Raw genomic sequence first — 14,114 nt, 5'->3', positions numbered from 1 at the left:
ATGTGCTCCATGAGGTTAAAATGTGCATTGAGATATTATATAACTGAAATGATCAATTAAAAATAGATTATTTCTCCACCAGACATGAAGCACAATGTCTCTGTCTAAAGGTGTTTGATCCACCAGACATAAAGCACAATGTCTCTGTCTAAAGATGATTGTGTCGAGATGAGTATTCTGTCCACTGATCTGAGAACACAGAATGAATGTCAGGCAATGTAAAAGATGCATCCTTTTAAAATGACATGTCTGTATATATCTGTCCTCAAAAGAAACATAAAATACTTTGTTTGATCTTCACATGGGGTGTGTGTACGTGCGTGTGATGTGTGTGTGGTCACAGCATGACTAGTAATTTGTACTGTCAAATTAATAATATAATATACATAGTTGACCGGGGTCCCCCACGGCTCCTTACTAGATACACTCCTTTTTTCTCTAAACACTAAACTCTCGTTGTCAGAAATAGTCAACCTACAAGTTGTACAAGCGTGTAGATCTGCTAATGTTTGTAATAGTAAAAGCTTGTAGATCTGCTAATGTTTGTAGCAGTACAAGCTTGTATATCTGCTAATGTTTGTAGTACAAGCTTGTAGATCTGCTAATGTTTGTAGTAGTACAAGCTTGTAGATCTGCTAATGTTTGTAGACATTTTGTTCCAAAAATGTGTTTTGCAGAAATCAGCCTCATGGTGGCACTATAACCGGCAGATGTGGAGGGATGCAGGGACAATGTTTTTCCATGGCCTCTAGGGAGTGCATACATAAGTTGTATACAGATCATGCAGTTATAGCTAAAAACAGGAATTGGCCTGTTATAGCGCCACCGTGAGGCTGATTTTTTGGGGGGGGGGGGAATTGTGGCATGTCGTCCTCTGCCTAGTGGAAATGTGCGTGTATAATTTCACGGAAATTGCACACTATGTTTGTGATTTGTGGCATTTTTTCAAAAGGGACCAATCATGTGAGCTTTGGAAGCCAATCTTAGCCAATCAGGATGGAAGATGGGAAATGGTGCCGCTCCGTGTTGATCACATGACTATGGAGATAGTGTATACCGAATTGTGTGATGTATGGATAAAATGTGTACGAGTAATGTACAGAAATGTGTTTTGCCTAAATCTGCCTCATGGTGGCACTATAACAGGCCGTTGAGGAATATTTGGGGCAATCAGAGCATACAGGAAGTTGATGGATATTCCATACTCTCAAAAATAAATACAATGACAATCACACAATTATGCACTTTATCTCAGGGAATGATTTTACACACATTAACACATTTTATACATGTCTGACATATTTCTTTCCCACATTTCTTTCTCACATCAAGACACTTGAGAACAAATGCTGAGAAGAAGCTCCCTCACACACACTCCAAGAGTTTTCACTTGCAGATAAGCAAGGTTAACTGCTTCAGGGCAACTCAGGTGGTCTTAGGTTTGTCATTCACAAAACAACGGCACTGAATTATTTTTCATATACATTCCTGTCATCCACTAAACTTCTCTACGCTTGTGTCAGTTGTGTGTCGGTAAAATATGATGGCAGCAGTCACCTGCTTGCACTCTGTCTGCCAAACCCATTGGCCACCGCTGCTGTTCAATGAGTGATGCATCAATGCAGCCCCCATATAGAGGGTATGCGCATGCTTAAAGTGAATGGCAAATCGAGTGGCAAAGCAACATGCAAAGTGAGTTTGACATTGTTTAACGTTGTTTAATGCAATCAAATAGGACTTTTCGGTTTGGATGTATGAGGCTGTCAAGGCCACAAAGTAGTTTTTTGCCACTGAGTAGGCGTTCCTGCATAACTTCCGGGTTTGATGATGATGTCACACGCATACCCTCTATTGGTCAGGGCAAGCGGAAACCCCTAACGCATGTATGTGTCTATTGAAACAGGAGCTCTCCCCACAATTAAAATCATAACTTTAGTTTTTGACTTCGTTCCAGTGCCATTTGGACTTCAGAAAGGAGAGGGAAAATATGCACTGTCACACAGCATATATGACAGTATCTAAGACCACCTGTGTTTGGTTTAACTACTTTGAAATTGGCAATTGTTTCAGCATCTATCTATCTGGTTCTTTTTGAGGTGGTGTAACTGTCCGTCGTTCAATAGGGGCATCTGGAGGCTGCTAGGGAGATAATCCTGCCTGCCAAAGCAAAGTAGATACTGTGCCGTTTCCTTAAAGTACAATATGTTATGTTATAGTGCACATCACTATGATTAGTTTCCTTAACTCCGTCTAAACTCCGTCAATCCAACAGTTTGGAGTGCTCTATCCTTGTAATGGTCCAGTCAGGAAGCACTCCTTTAGTTAACTCCCTTTGGAATCTGCCAGACGATCAAAAAGAAAGCACAATAATTGTTATTGTAGAGATTACATAATTATGCTGTATATTATTTTCTGCTTTCCACTGTTCACCACTTGGATTTATTGTTTTTTATGAATATTGTTGCATTTGGGCAGAAGCCTTGTTATCTCCAGTCCATATCTCATTTATTTTTGTTTATTTATTCATAAATAAATGCATACTTTGTCGTATTACAGTGTCAAAAGTAGTGAATATAGGACATCTACAAGATCACACAATGTGTTGCAATGTGATACTTGTGAGCTTGTAGGACGGCTGTTTTGTGATTTAAAACACGTTTTCTTTTCTTTTTTTCAAGTTTGTAAACTTAACTTTGGTCAATTATTTCCCCCCAAAAACACCAATTGGTATTGGATTTTATATTATTATCTTTTTTTAAATCGCTGATTAGTCACCTTCACAATAAGATACAGCTTGTAAGGGACTTGGGGCCTGTTTCACGAAACTTGGATGAACTAATCCAAGCCAAAACCAGGCTTGTAAAATCCTGGTCTGTACAGCCTGGTTTATTCCATTCCACTAAAGCCAAGCGAGGCTTAGAATGGGCGGATTTATCGAGCCAGGATCATAAAGCCTGGCTGAATGCAGAGCCTGGCTTTTCCTCACTAGAGGAAGAACATCCGCACACCAGTTTGTAGAGCTCAGAGATTTTAAGACAACAAATTGCAACGTTTTGACCGACTAGGTCTACATCAGGCAAACATATTTATATATTATATCTTGGCAAAACTTGTCGGGATGCGATTATGGAGCCAGTGGCGATCCGATATCTTCTGAATCTGAGACCTAACGCCATCCTACAGGATGACAATGCTCGCCCCCACAGAGCCAGCATCATCACAGAGTACCTCCAGAATTTGGGAGAGGATGGAATGGCCTGCCGTGAGTCCAGACCTCAACCCAACTGAACACTTGGGGAATCAGCTTGGGCATGCTGTGTACGTGCTAGATGGAGTGACTTGGATCATGCCATATTGCCATACCACAGCAAAATGTGGCTAGGTTGGTGAAAATCACTTAACCTACCTTTAAGTTTCCGGACATTTTGTGATGAGTTTATATTGTGATAATTAGTTAATACTCCTAATACTCACTCATAAATGGCTGTTAGCACTCTCTTAGTCTCTCTAAATCTCTTTCCCTCTTCTCCACCAATGGACACCTGGAAGATGCGACTTCCCTCCAAATCATGGTCAGGGAGACGTACATTCGTCAGGTACCAGAAACGCATCAGAATACTGACAAACTTCCTCCCTGGAAAGTAAATGTTAACATTGTATTTTAAGAGAAAGATTCCAACCTCAACACATCAACTTGTTGTCACTGACAGTGGTTTATTAACGACTTAAGCCCATGTTATCATGAGCTTTTTCTAGGTAAAACGTGTCATCATGGTTACCGTTATCATCATAGTAGATGCCCACGTCCCCAGGAGTGGAGTACATGATGTCTTCAGGCTCTGCAGAGAGCGCCTTCTGGTGACTTGATGGGAGAAGGTTGCATTTTTCCTCCAGTTTCTCAATCAGCTGTAAGAAAGCAAAAAGGGTAAAAAGGGCAGAGCAGGTTAATATGGCCCTAATTGTGAGAAGCTGAAAATTACAGTACAGACAGTTTGATTTCTTGCTACCATGCGGCCAATGTGATGAACATCAAGTGGACATTCAATTTTGCCATACAAAACAGTCAGATACTGTGCTGTTTATAAGTATTATATGGAAAGATGGTTGTCTGCTTATGTATTTTATTGACCTGTACTTTGAACTTTTGTACTACAGTTTAGATATATGGTATGTGTATTTGTAACAATTCAAATATTGAACATTGTCATTGCTATAGCACTTGATTCATTTCTGTACTCACATCTTCAGTCACAAGACCCTCCAAAGCTTCAAACTGACACTGTGACAGGAGTCTGGAGACATGGGAGAAAGCCTGCAACAGCACACGTTATGGGAACAGTTATGAAAATGTTTAAAAGCTTCCATGGACATGATTAAAGATTGAATTCCTTTTTGCCACATCGGCTTCGGCTGCTAGGAATTTGTCTCAGTGAATTGAAAGAGATGGATATAACATGATCGAATCATAGTTGTCTTTGAGTTGTGGCATAATAATATAATATGAACATATTGATCATCACCCAGGAGGTAGCCCAGGTGTCACACAGAAGCAACAGCAGACAATGATCTGTTGTCTTTATCATCATAACTTAATTGTACTAGCTCCGTTTGGAACCTCTACATCTATTATCTACGCTGCTAGTGGGGAACATAGGCTATAACCTCTTTTTGGTTGAGCGGGGAACATAGAACCTTTTTTGGGGGGGCGGGAGGAGTGGGGAACATAGAACATTGATTGATTGATTGAAATATTTATTAACAGTTTGTAGAATTTACAGTACATTTTAAGCACAAACTCAATACAAAGACTGTTAACTGTGAGTGGACGACCCAATTAAGCATTACACTTGTTTACAACAGGGTCCACATTGTTCAATTCATCAAAACATTTAGAGACATACAAATAGACACTTCTATGTAGCTAAAGAACAGAACAGGAATTCACCATATAGGAAGCAAAAAGGGAAAAGATACATATACAGTGAGGGGAAATGGGGTGGGGGGGGGGGGATTCAGATTTTTACAGAGGCCAGTTTCGAATTGCAGCCATCCGTAGGTGCCCTTTGAGAGCGGTTTTGAAGGAGTCAAGGGATTCACATGTCTTAATGACTGTTGGTAGGGCGTTCCACATTTTGGTGGCATAGGAGCGAAAAGAATTTAGTCCCTTGTTTGTGCCGAATCTGGGTTGTACATGGTTTGTTGCACTCCCTCTGGTGTTGTGGGTGTGGACTTTGTTTACATTAAGGAAGTATTTAGACAGGTACATGGGTAAGTTGGTGGTGTATCGAATCTTGTGGACCAGACCCATTGCAAGATGCTGTACTCTGTCGTCGACCCTAAGCCATCCCAGCCTGTCAAAGTGGGCAGGGGTGAGGTGGGTTCGGGGGGTGAGGCCAAGTAGGAGCCTGACCAGTTTGTTTTGGGAGGTCTGGAGCCTTGTTTTAAGGGCCTTTGAGGTGCTGTGGTACCAAGAGGTGGATGCATAGTCAAAGAAACCTTGTACGAGGGCTCCTGTTAAGGTCTTCAAGGTGTTTTTGCTGACCAGTGAGGAGATCCTGTAAAGGAATCTTGTTCTTTGATTGACTTTTTTGATTACGTTGGTGGCCATCTTATCACCGGAAAGATTGGCCTCCAGGATGGAACCTAGGTAGGTAATTTGATCTTTTCGTGTGATAATATTGTCACCCACTCTAACCAAGAAGCCATCTGCCTTGCTGAGATTACTATTTGATCCGAAGAGGATGGATTCAGTTTTTCCCAGGTGTAAGGATAGTTTGTTATCAGCGAGCCAGGTGCAGATTCTACCGAGTTCAGAGCTGAGGGTCTTTTCAACCTGCAGTTTGTTCCTGTCCGAGACCAGCAGTGCTGAGTCATCTGCGAACAGGAACAAGCTGCAGTCACAAGCTGAAGTCATGTCGTTAACATATATTAGGAACAGTAAAGGCCCTAGTATGCTTCCTTGTGGGACGCCACAGCTCACTGGGAGGGGAGGGGACAGTGTTCCGTTCACCTCCACCATCTGTTCTCTCCCCTCCAGGTAGGATTGCATCCAGCTCACTGATGTGCTATCAAAACCAATAGCTTTAAGCTTGTTAACCAGTATGGAGTGGTTCACGGTGTCAAAAGCCTTTTGGAGGTCCAGCATGACCATGCCGCAGTATTTTCCAGCGTCCACCTCGTGTTTGATGTGGTCGCTCAAATAGAGTAGGCATGTGTCAGTGGAGTGGGATGTTCTGAAACCAGATTGGAACTCGTACAGCAATTTATTAGTGGCAAGATACTTTTCAACCTGTTCATAGACTATTTTTTCCATCACTTTCGAGATGGAGCTTAGAATAGAAATAGGGCGGTAGTTGCCGGGTTCTAATTTACTCCCTTTTTTGTACAAGGGGGTTACTTTGGCCAGTTTAAAATCTTGGGGGACCTGTCCCTGTTTAATGGAGAGGTTAACTATGTGGGTGATGACTGGAGCTATGGAAAAGGCTGAGTCTCTGAGAAATTTGGAGGGGATATTGTCATGGCCAGTGGCCTTGTGGGGTTGGAGGGCACTCAGTTTTTTAAGTACCTCCTCGGTTGTTACCATTGCCATTTTGAAATCATCTTTACAAACACCAAGGTTTTTGTAGAAGGCTTTGATGTGCTCTACACCAAAACGCCCAGAGTGGGAGGGCAGTTTGCTAACCAGCTTTGTTGCAATGTTTGTAAAGAAGATGTTCAGGTGGTTGGCTACATCAAGCTTGTCAGTGATGAGGGTGTTATTCGATTTGATGTTTATGTTAGTAAACCTGGTTTTTAGTTTCTGACCACAGCCTAGTTGGTTGTTTAGTAACTTCCAGAGTTCCCGAGGATTGTTTTTGATTTCCTCGGCTTTATCATTGATAAAGTTACATTTGGCAGATTTGGTCATGGCAATTACACCGTTTCTTAGCTTGTTACACTGGAGAACATATGAATGACACGCTAAAGGGAAGCAGCTAAACTTGTACGTATAAAGCATGTCTTAATCTTAACTTTATTGAAATGTTTTAAACTCGCCTGTTTTGCTCCCTCGGTGAATTCATCGATATTGAAATCTTTATCAAAGAAGGTTCTTATCAGAAAGTAATAGCACCGAGTTCGGAACCAGGTGACCGGGTTCGGTATTCCAACAACAAGCAGCTTCGGTGGTTTTTGTCCCGGATCCGAACCGTAAGATCGGACTGAGGACAGAACCGGCGTGGACCTGGTCAGAACCAGACGTTGAGCTTTATTGAACAGACGAGAAACACCCGACCTGTTGCACAGACAACAACCTCTCAACACCACCATGGGCAGCGCCATCTTGATTATCCCACAACCTCCTGTCCGTGTACATATATCTTCCGACTGGAAACACAGTAGATGCTTAATTTATCATTATGTAAAAATGCATATAAAGTCAACAAATTGGCCTTAATAATGTGCAAGTAATTGAAGTTTAGTCAGTATTACTTTTTTCTTTCTACACATACTAAGGTCTGCTATATTCGCTATGGGGAAGGTAAACAATGTGACACCTGTTCTCAGGATGGATCTGGATCTGTTCTGTTTCTGTGTTTAATGTTTAATGTTCCTCCGAGTTGGAATGCCTGCGTCAATAAATATCATGGTGACGCGAGGTTAGTTTCTGTGGTTTTACAGAAGTACAGTAGCCCATGCTACATCAAAAACACCGTGTTGCTACAGCACAGCATCATGTTAAATGGAGTCTCAGGAAAAGGTTGCAGTACAGATCTTCACTGAGGTGGATCGGGATGTTTTTCTTGCTGAAATATATCCACAGGTATAGCCTACAGCAGCTCGTGGTGGTATTATTAATAAAGCATACAAATGCTTTAATATAAAAAGATATGATCATATAACTTTATATGAAAACGAGAAATGTAAAACCTTTACATTTCTCTTTTTCATATAATAAGATTATAAATTCATACCCTCCATATCCATTGTAGCGGCGTCCAGCTGTGCTCAGAGGAGTGCATCTGGGACCCTGTGTGGACACATGGACGGTTGAGTATCTGGGGCAGAAGGGAGGCGACAGAGAAGTGAAGATCCATGTATCTGCTGTCCCACAGATGGACTTCCTGCACAAAAACTTTGTGTACAGGTGAGCTGATGCCAGTTACACACACACACACACACACACACACACACACACACACACACACACACACACACACACACACACACACACACACACACACACACACACACACACACACAAAGTTAGGTATAAAGGAGTGGCTGAAAATACAAAATATTAATCTATCAATCCTATCTGGCTGTATTCACAGGACTCTGCCTTTTAATGAATTTGTAAAAAGAGCATCTGAGAAAAAACACTGTGCTTTCTTCTTATGTGAGGTAAGAGTTTAATATTCACTTCAGAGCAGCTGTTATGCACTTAGCATGTTCTATTTTAAAAGCCACAAATTATGGCTTATAGTTTATGGATATTCTTTTTATACTTTTATTGCTTCTAAATGCAATACTATCTACCGGTATGTATGTGGGACTGGAGATAAACTTTGAAGTTTTCTCTGCTTCACCTTTCAAACCGTTCCTGCTTGTATCAATATTTTACATAATCATGCACAGTCTCTTTTTGTTGTCAGGATGAGAGCTACTATCTTCGATCACTGGGAGAGGACGTTCGAAAGGTATCCAGCTAAATCCATCAGTTATTTAATATACTTTAGTAATATATCAGGTGTAGTTTATAAAAAACAGAACCAGCAGTACTCTGATCCATGTGATCTGGTTCCTTCCACAGGAACCTGCTGATCTGACTAAACAGTTTCCTGACCTGGCCGAGGACTTTCGTATCCCACAGTTCTTTGCACCCGACCAGTTTTTCTCCAGTGTTTTCCGTATCAGTTCCTGTGGTCTGCAGCTGTGGACACACTACGATGTGAGTGTTGGAACCAGTGGGATGTGGGAACCTTCATTTTGTTTTGATACATTAAAATAGGTATCTTTGAACACTTGCCAAATCTTTAGTGTCTGACAGTGTGCGGGACCTTCTCTTTGTTTTTCAAAGATACCCTTTTAATATATCAGGGTTTCCTGCACAATGTTGTTGGCATGGCGCTGCGCCATGCTTGAAATAAATCGCGCCATGCCAAGCTTCAAAAAAAGAAAAAGGGGGATAGTGAATCATAGTGTGTGTGATATGAAATGTCCAGTACCTCCCCAGCGTCTCCCCCAGTGCCACCCCAGTGTCTGCCCAGTGTCTGCCCAGTTTCCGCCAAGTGCCTCCCCAGTGTCTGCCCAGTGTCTGCCCAGTTTCCGCCAAGTGCCTCCCCAGTGTCTGCCCAGTGGCTCCCCAGTGTCTCCCCAGTGCCTCCCCAGTGTCTTCCCAATGCCTCCCCAGTGCCTCCCCAGTGCCTGCCCAGTGTCCTCCCAGTGCCTCCCCAGTGCCTCCCCAGTGTCTCCCCAGTGCCTCCCCAGTGTCTTCCCAATGCCTCCCCAGTGCCTGCCCAGTGTCCCCCCAGTATCCCCCCCAGTACCTCCCCATGTCTCCCCAGTGCCTCCCCAGTGCCCCCCCAGTGCCTCCCCAGTGTCTCCCCAGTGCCTTCCCAGTGTCTTCCCAGTGCCTGCCCAGTGTCCCCCCAGTGCCTCCCCAGTGTCTCCCCAGTGCCTGCCCAGTGTCTCCCCAGTGTCCCCCCAGTGCCTCCCCATGTCTCCCCAGTGCCTGCCCATTGTCCCCCCAGTGTCTCCCCAGTGTCCCCCCAGTGCCTCCCCATGTCTCCCCAGTGTCCCCCCAGTGCCTTTCCCAGTGTCTCCCCAGTGCCCCTGCAGTGCCTCCCCAGTGTCCCCCCAGTGTCTCCAATAGCAATACAAGAGCAATAATACAAATTAATCTTAATTTATTAATCAAATTAATTAAATAATTAACCAAAAGGTCCCCCCGCGCCCAGCACCATGCCAAGGCCTTTTCCTGCAGGAAACACTGTATATGCTCTATTGCCTTACGCACCTGCCACCAGCCTTTTGACGTGTGTATCGGCTTTTTGCCAAAAGAATATAAATTTGAAGTGGAATACTAATATGCTATGTGTATTAGAAGAGTGATTCTACAAACCACCTCTCTCCTTGGTCTCAGGTGATGGATAATCTGCTGGCTCAGGTGACTGGGAGGAAACGTGTGGTTCTGTACAGCCCCCAGGATGCCTTGCACCTCTACCTGTCAGGTGAGTGGACCACATATAGACAGATGCTGAAAACTCACCTCTTCACAGTCCACCATAGCCCGCAGCCATATGCATATTATGTAGACATAGCATTCTATAGTGTATACTCATAGTTTCATTGTACAGCTATTCTACTGTTAGATGGATGTTAGGTTCTTTGTATGTATGATCTTTGATGACCATTTCTATGAATTTGATGTATTTCCATTCTTGCTTACTGTAAGTGATGAAAATGTATGCTGTGTTGTAATTGTAATGCAGCTTTTTCTTCATGGTTCATTTAACCAACAGGTGATAAATCTGAGGTCCTTGAGATCGACTCCCCTGACTTGGAACAGTTTCCTGAGTTTGTGAAGGCACAGAGATATGAGTGTGTGCTGGAGGCTGGAGACCTGCTTTACATCCCTGGTATGTCTCAACTGTCTCCTTATTCTCTGCACATTTCTATGCATGCTTTCATACTGTGGAAATGATTGACCGTATTGTGCGACTGGACACACTGATGCAAATGCACTAATGATCTCTAGTGCTCCATAGTTACAGCCTGTTTTCCCAATGTATTAATCTTAATCACATTGTGATTTGGCCTGATCTTTTGTTTATAGTAACATATATCCCATAATTATTGTGCTAAAAAAATGAAATGTTATTTCCATTATATATTATTAATGCATATTATCTTTACCTCAGACATATGTATTAATTAAGGTCTATCTATCTTTCCCTTTTAGCCCTATGGTTCCATAACACCCTGGCATTAGAGTTTGGTGTGGGTGTTAATGTGTTCTGGCGCCATCTAGCTGCAGAGAGTTATGATAAGAAGGACCCCTATGGAAATAAAGACCTGTTATCTGCCACTCGGGCCCTACAGGCCATGGAGAGGGCCCTGAACACTCTTGACGACCTTCCACCAGACTATCGGGACTTTTATGGACGTCGGATGGTTCAACGCATCCAACAGCGTGCATACTCCACTCCCTGCCACCCTATCAAAACGCCTAAAAACGCCGGGACAACGCTCCACACGTCCCAAACTCTTCTCCCTTCTGGCTCCAAAACTGTGGAATGCACTTCCCATTGCAGTCAGAACTGCAGCATCACTCCCAATCTTCCGCCGTAGCCTGAAAACCCACCTTTTCAGACTCCATCATGGCCCATAGCACTTACCCTAACCCCTTAGATAGCATTTCTGTTGGCTTAGATAGCATTTGACACAGACTTATAGCATGTTATGTAGACAGCACTATAATTGTATTGTATATAGTCATAGCACGCCATAGTACATATGTATAGCATAGTAGTGAATATGTATAGTTTATTATGTATAGTGTATGTATAGTTTCATCATATAGATATTCCACTGTTACCTACTTAGCTTACGCATGTTTCATGATAAATGTTTTTATGTGATGTATTCCCATGCTTTTGTTCTTGCTTAAATGTAAATCGCTCTGGATTAAGAGCGTCTGCTAAATGCCTAAATTGTAAATTGTAAATTGTATCAGAACTGCACAGATCTCTGCCTCTAGAAATACATTGCCAAGCAGTAACTTGGACAAGCCTGGTTGAATCCACTACAGTGGTCAAATGTGGAGTCTTGTGGACCAACTGTGGTGTGTCTGTACTATGCAAGATTTGTGGAACAGTAATATACATGAAATAATTCCTCCGGACTGACAGGAGCGCTATATTTTTAGTCCGGTGAAACCTGACCTGTCTTACTCAAATTTAATGACGACTTTGGCTCCTAGTCCTGATTGGCTGCCACACACGCTGCTGTCATGTATTGGTTACTAAGGTCACATGAGCAGGACACAGGTAACAAGGTTAATTAAATAAGGTTATGAAGCGAAGACCGTACGGTGGACACCCAATGTTATGTAATGTTATGATTGAGACTGGACGGTTGAGTGTTCGTTACTAAATAGAGGAACCAGCGCTTCTTTCACCCGACAACTATCTATGTGATAATTTCTCCTCAGAATACTTTTTAGGACTAGAAACCTACTTTTAAGTACAAGACTGGCTTCAGTCACACAATCTCATAGGTCTAGCATAGACACACTTATGCCAAAACAATGTTAGAAAGTTTATTGCACAAAGATTACAGGTTTCCTGAGAAACATTTTAAAGCTTTGTAAACAGTGAAGCAGCAGGTGTCTAATAAACAACAGTCCATTTCTATCATTCATTTTTTATTAAATTCAGCAGAAATTTATTTTACAACAGTTTTCTTTCTTGTGAATTAACCTCCAAACCAGTGAATTCAACTTTCATAAAAGTTACTTGGAATCCATAAAACAATGTACTTGTTAGGATATTATATACTCTGTACCCAATGAAGTGTGCATCTTACCTGTTGACAACTTATATTAGACATTTTCAAAAGTACTTACATGGTGTTATTGTGTACTTATAATTTAAAAAAAGATTAAGTAAACTATCTTGGCTTCTTTCATAAATCTAAAACTACGTTTTTGTGCAAGAGCCAACCAGTGACTTACTACAGGCTATAGAGACCTACATTATGTGACAGAAATAAGCACCAAGTTATGTTGCAGGTTTATGGAGGCACAGTAGCAGATATGTAAGCAACAATGTTCAACTTGTACCTCAAAGGATTGATAACCTGAATCAGGCCATCTTATCACAAATCTTTGAAAGCTGGTGAATAGCAAGTGCATTTTTGCTTGTGATGGCATTCATCATTGTGTTAAGAAAGCTTTTGTGTAGACAAAAAGTAACAAAAAAGTAGATAATTGTGGACAGACATACACACCTAAATAGTTTGTTTTCTTTTTCATTCGTTATACTTTGGCTTTTGATGCAAATGAGACAAAAAAAGTTGTGAGCGCATAATAAAGAAAATCACTCACACCTTTGCACTCATCTACAACATGCATGCTAGTGTGCGCTGGCACACACGGTCTGTTGAGACATGCAGTCATCATGGCCTCTCAGGCATGAATATAACAGTCATTCAACGACAGTTTGTCATGGCATTGAGATATGATGGAGCTGGACGATGCAGCATCCCTATAATCTCCATGGCAACCCCATATCTTCAATCTTGAAAACAGGCAGCAGAAAGTTTTAGAAATACAGCAATAAACCATTTGTCTCTTGTGCCAGAATGGAGGTTATTCTTGTGCAGGATCTACCGTCCTCCTCCTGTCACCTAATCCAACCATCCTGTGGCCATTTTCCTTCATCCATGGTGCAGAACAGAACCATTGTCTGCTTTCCTAAAGGCATGCGGCACCGTGTTCCCACTCCAGGTGTAATTCTGGGGAGCTCTCTGGGTGTGTACAGTATGTACAGAAACACGGAGGAATTCTCTTGGGACAAAAACAAACAGACGGAAAAGATGGCACATTGCGTGTGTTTGTGTTCTTGAAGTATGTTTTCTTTTTCTTAGTTTTTCATACAGTGCGTTTGCTAATAGGCAGACAACAGTGCGGACACCGTTTCCCAGATGAGCGGTCAGCGCAGGGCAAAAGAGCAGAGGTGACCACAGGGGTTCTTATTCTTATGGCGTCGGTGCTGTTCCACGGGTTGATTTCATCTTATCGAGTCTTTTAGATAAGTGATTGTTGTTGGATTCTACTTCATCTATCTTGTCCAGTGCTGAGCGCAGCTGTCATGGAGGAGAGAAACAGAATAAAACGGATGTAAATTAAATGAATAAATTGCATAAAGTGGGTAGTGTAGCCAAAAACTGTATCAAAGTAAAAGTAGTGTTAATTTAAAATAATATGACTCAAGTAAAAGTAGCGATCCAAATAAAATAATTACTTGACTAAGAGTAATAAAGTATCTAGTGAAAAGATTAGTATACGATCTGATAAAAATGAGAAGCTGATAAGCTTGCATTGAACTGCTATAACCACAGTCGGTACAATA

The 14,114-nt window shown here is 42.0% G+C and overlaps 3 protein-coding genes across 4 annotated transcripts in view; 1 reads left to right on the top strand and 2 right to left on the bottom strand.

The window, feature by feature from the left end:
* Positions 1-1,245: 1,245 nt before the first annotated feature.
* On the bottom strand, positions 1,246-7,334 carry maip1 (matrix AAA peptidase interacting protein 1). Its single transcript, XM_083777286.1, has 5 exons — positions 7,036-7,334; positions 4,241-4,312; positions 3,780-3,906; positions 3,475-3,634; positions 1,246-2,339 (listed from the first exon to the last, which is right to left on the bottom strand). Exons 1-5 carry the CDS (start codon positions 7,318-7,320, stop codon positions 2,261-2,263), a joined length of 723 nt encoding a protein of 240 aa, XP_083633412.1. The 5' UTR covers positions 7,321-7,334; the 3' UTR covers positions 1,246-2,260.
* A 280-nt stretch (positions 7,335-7,614) lies between these two features.
* tyw5 (tRNA-yW synthesizing protein 5) lies at positions 7,615-13,722 on the top strand (the record flags this gene model as incomplete). The annotated part of the gene is made up of 9 exons (XM_083776696.1): positions 7,615-7,801; positions 7,971-8,125; positions 8,313-8,382; positions 8,634-8,678; positions 8,792-8,929; positions 10,124-10,211; positions 10,503-10,619; positions 10,943-11,271; positions 13,657-13,722. The coding sequence occupies exons 1-9, from the start codon at positions 7,721-7,723 to the stop codon at positions 13,720-13,722; spliced, it is 1,089 nt and encodes a 362-aa protein (XP_083632822.1). The 5' UTR covers positions 7,615-7,720.
* The window catches only part of lrrfip1a (leucine rich repeat (in FLII) interacting protein 1a), a 54,032-nt gene continuing 51,644 nt past the window's right edge, over positions 11,727-14,114 (bottom strand). For both annotated transcript variants that reach the window (XM_083777097.1, XM_083777098.1), the window contains one exon: positions 11,727-13,848. In XM_083777097.1, the coding sequence (XP_083633223.1) occupies positions 13,741-13,848 (108 nt within the window). In that variant the 3' untranslated portion in view covers positions 11,727-13,740. The remainder of the gene's footprint in view (positions 13,849-14,114) is intronic.

This window comes from Protomyctophum parallelum, assembly GCF_964188405.1.
Source record: "Protomyctophum parallelum genome assembly, chromosome: 11".
NCBI classification, from domain to species: domain Eukaryota; kingdom Metazoa; phylum Chordata; class Actinopteri; order Myctophiformes; family Myctophidae; genus Protomyctophum; species Protomyctophum parallelum.
The sequence above is the reverse complement of the archived record's forward strand: the minus strand, read 5'-3'. Positions and strand labels throughout refer to the sequence as shown.